At 45.5% G+C, this 2,263-nt stretch overlaps 1 protein-coding gene across 1 annotated transcript; it reads right to left on the bottom strand.

The window, feature by feature from the left end:
- Window positions 1–392: 392 nt before the first annotated feature.
- LOC118913215 (olfactory receptor 2T1-like) lies at window positions 393–1,451 on the bottom strand. The gene has a single exon (XM_057490410.1). It carries the CDS (start codon window positions 1,320–1,322, stop codon window positions 393–395), a length of 930 nt encoding a protein of 309 aa, XP_057346393.1. The 5' UTR covers window positions 1,323–1,451.
- Between the last annotated feature and the right edge of the window lie 812 nt (window positions 1,452–2,263).

Genomic DNA, 2,263 nt, shown 5'->3' with positions numbered 1-2,263 from the left:
GTGTTACAGGAGTAGACAGCTACTTGGGAGCAGTAGACAGGTTTCTCCCACTTTATTTCTCTCTTTGACTGATTTGGTTTCAAAGATTTATTTACCTCCAAAAGGTAAAACTGCAGAGCAAGTAATTTTAATTAATGTGACCAAAAACCATGGGAGGATATTTTTACTTAATACAGGGCAAGAGAAACGGGAGATGTAAGAAAGGAAAGAAGAGGTGAAGGATGGAGACCAAGAGGCCACCCTCTTTACATGGATCCTTTTTATTTTTTCTGCACAACGGAGCCCTCTCCTGTTTAACCCCTCACTGAGTGCACAGCCACGCTGACCACAGGGGCTGCCAGTCACAGTCTGCATGAGAGGGAGGCCGCTGTTACAAGGCTTCCCACCACTCTTCATGCCGTGAGCCTGCCCAGTGCCCTCTTCAGAGCACCAGTCACATCCTTGTTTCGCAGGCTGTAGGTGAGCGGGTTCAGCATTGGGGTGAGGATGGTGTAGAACATGGAGAAGACCTTGTCCTGGTTTGGCTTGTAGTATGAGTGAGGCAGCATGTAGGTGTACATGGCGGCCCCATAGAACAATGTCACCACCGTCATGTGGGATGAGCAGGTGGCAAACGCTTTCTGCCTGCCCTCCGCTGAGCTCATGCGGTGCACGGTGGTCAGGATTTGGGCGTAGGAGGCAATCACCACAGAGAAGGGGATGAGCAGCATCACCACACAGCACACGTACATCACCATCTCGTAGAGCGCTGTGTCAGCACACGCCAACCGCAGGACTGCGGGGGCCTCGCAGAAGAAGTGGTTAATCTCCCGGGAAGCACAGAAGGGGAAGCTCATGGTGATGGGCGTTAGCAGAAAGCCGTCCAAGGAGCCCCCAAACCAGGAGCCCGCTATGATCACCCAACAGACCCTCCGGCTCAGGAGAACAGGGTAGCGCAGCGGGTTGCAGATGGCCGCGTAGCGGTCATAGGCCATGAGGCCCAGCAGGAAGAACTCAGCCCCCACCAGTGTGAGGTAGAGGAAGTGCTGAGCTGTGCACCCCACAAAGGAGATGGTTTTTTGACCCTGCAGGTAATCGAGCAGCATCTTGGGCACGATGGTGGAGATGTACGTCATGTCGATGAAGGACAGGTGACCGAGCAGGAAGTACATGGGGGTGTGGAGCCGGGAGTCGGTGCGGATCAGGAAGATCATCACCCTGTTTTCCACCAGCGCAATGAAGAAGATGAGGGAGATGATGACGAAAAGAAAGCCTGCAACGTCCTTCCTGTCGAACAGCCCCCTGAGGGTGAAGCCCGAGGAGGATGTGTTGTACCTATCCATTGACCCCACGGTGGCACTGCTGTGATCTGGAATATTCCAAGTAAAATGATGATATCTGCAGGGAATTAATACAACAACATACAGGTTGATTTGGAGGCAGTAAGCTTCCACAAGTTGAAAGAAAACATTTAAAAAAATTTTTTATGACTTTGGCTCTGATATCCAGCAACTAATCTGTTCTAAAAGGTCTTTAAGTAAAATTAATTATTTTATTTTAAATTAAAATTACTTAATTGCACAACAAGATGATGTCAACAGATGTTAACAGGGATGCATATGAACAAAACTTAGTGGGGCACACTGTGGTATGTAAGAGTTATACCTGGTCTGGTGCATGCATGCTTGTGTGTGCGTGTGTGTACAACATGTGCTTCTGCATGCATGTGTGCATGTGTGTGTGAACATACTACCTTACATGTGTTTAAATCTATAACTTCCATATATGAATCTTTATAGCAATCATCATCACCACCATCTCCAAAACATCTCAGTACTGGTTCCAGGTAGCTTATGTTCTCCATTTAGTCACAAATATGGGTGGTCTATAATTTTAACTAGAGTTTCTGCCTACATTACGAGATTTTGTGTGTGTGTCCTTTTTGTCCGTTTTGCAGGAATAATTTATGGGTGCAAAGAAAGTGAAAAATTGAAATTATTCTCACAAAATCAGCAATGGAAGGGTGATCCAATACAAGAGGCATTCACCATTCCAGATTTATACTTGTGTATTTTTAAGAAAGATATTTCAAATTTAGGATAGCAAAGAATTAGCATTAGGATTATTATTAGCATGAGCATCATCTATTAGAACTTAACATTAACAATTAGGATTCTGAGGAATTAGCACAGAGACATACACACTGAGATGTAACTCACCAGTGATTTTTGGAATCTGAAAAATTTTCATAGTCATTCATAATTAAGAAAAACTAATTGAGGTA

Source organism: Manis pentadactyla, chromosome 13 (assembly GCF_030020395.1).
Source record: "Manis pentadactyla isolate mManPen7 chromosome 13, mManPen7.hap1, whole genome shotgun sequence".
Classification (NCBI taxonomy): Eukaryota; Metazoa; Chordata; class Mammalia; order Pholidota; family Manidae; genus Manis; species Manis pentadactyla.
Note: the sequence above shows the minus strand (reverse complement) of the source record. Positions and strands in the feature narration are given on the sequence as shown.

Bases quoted from the DNA above. Each gene is read 5' to 3' on its own strand.
- LOC118913215 (XM_057490410.1), bottom strand. From the start codon at position 1,322: ATGGATAGGTACAACACATCCTCCTCGGGCTTCACCCTCAGGGGGCTG.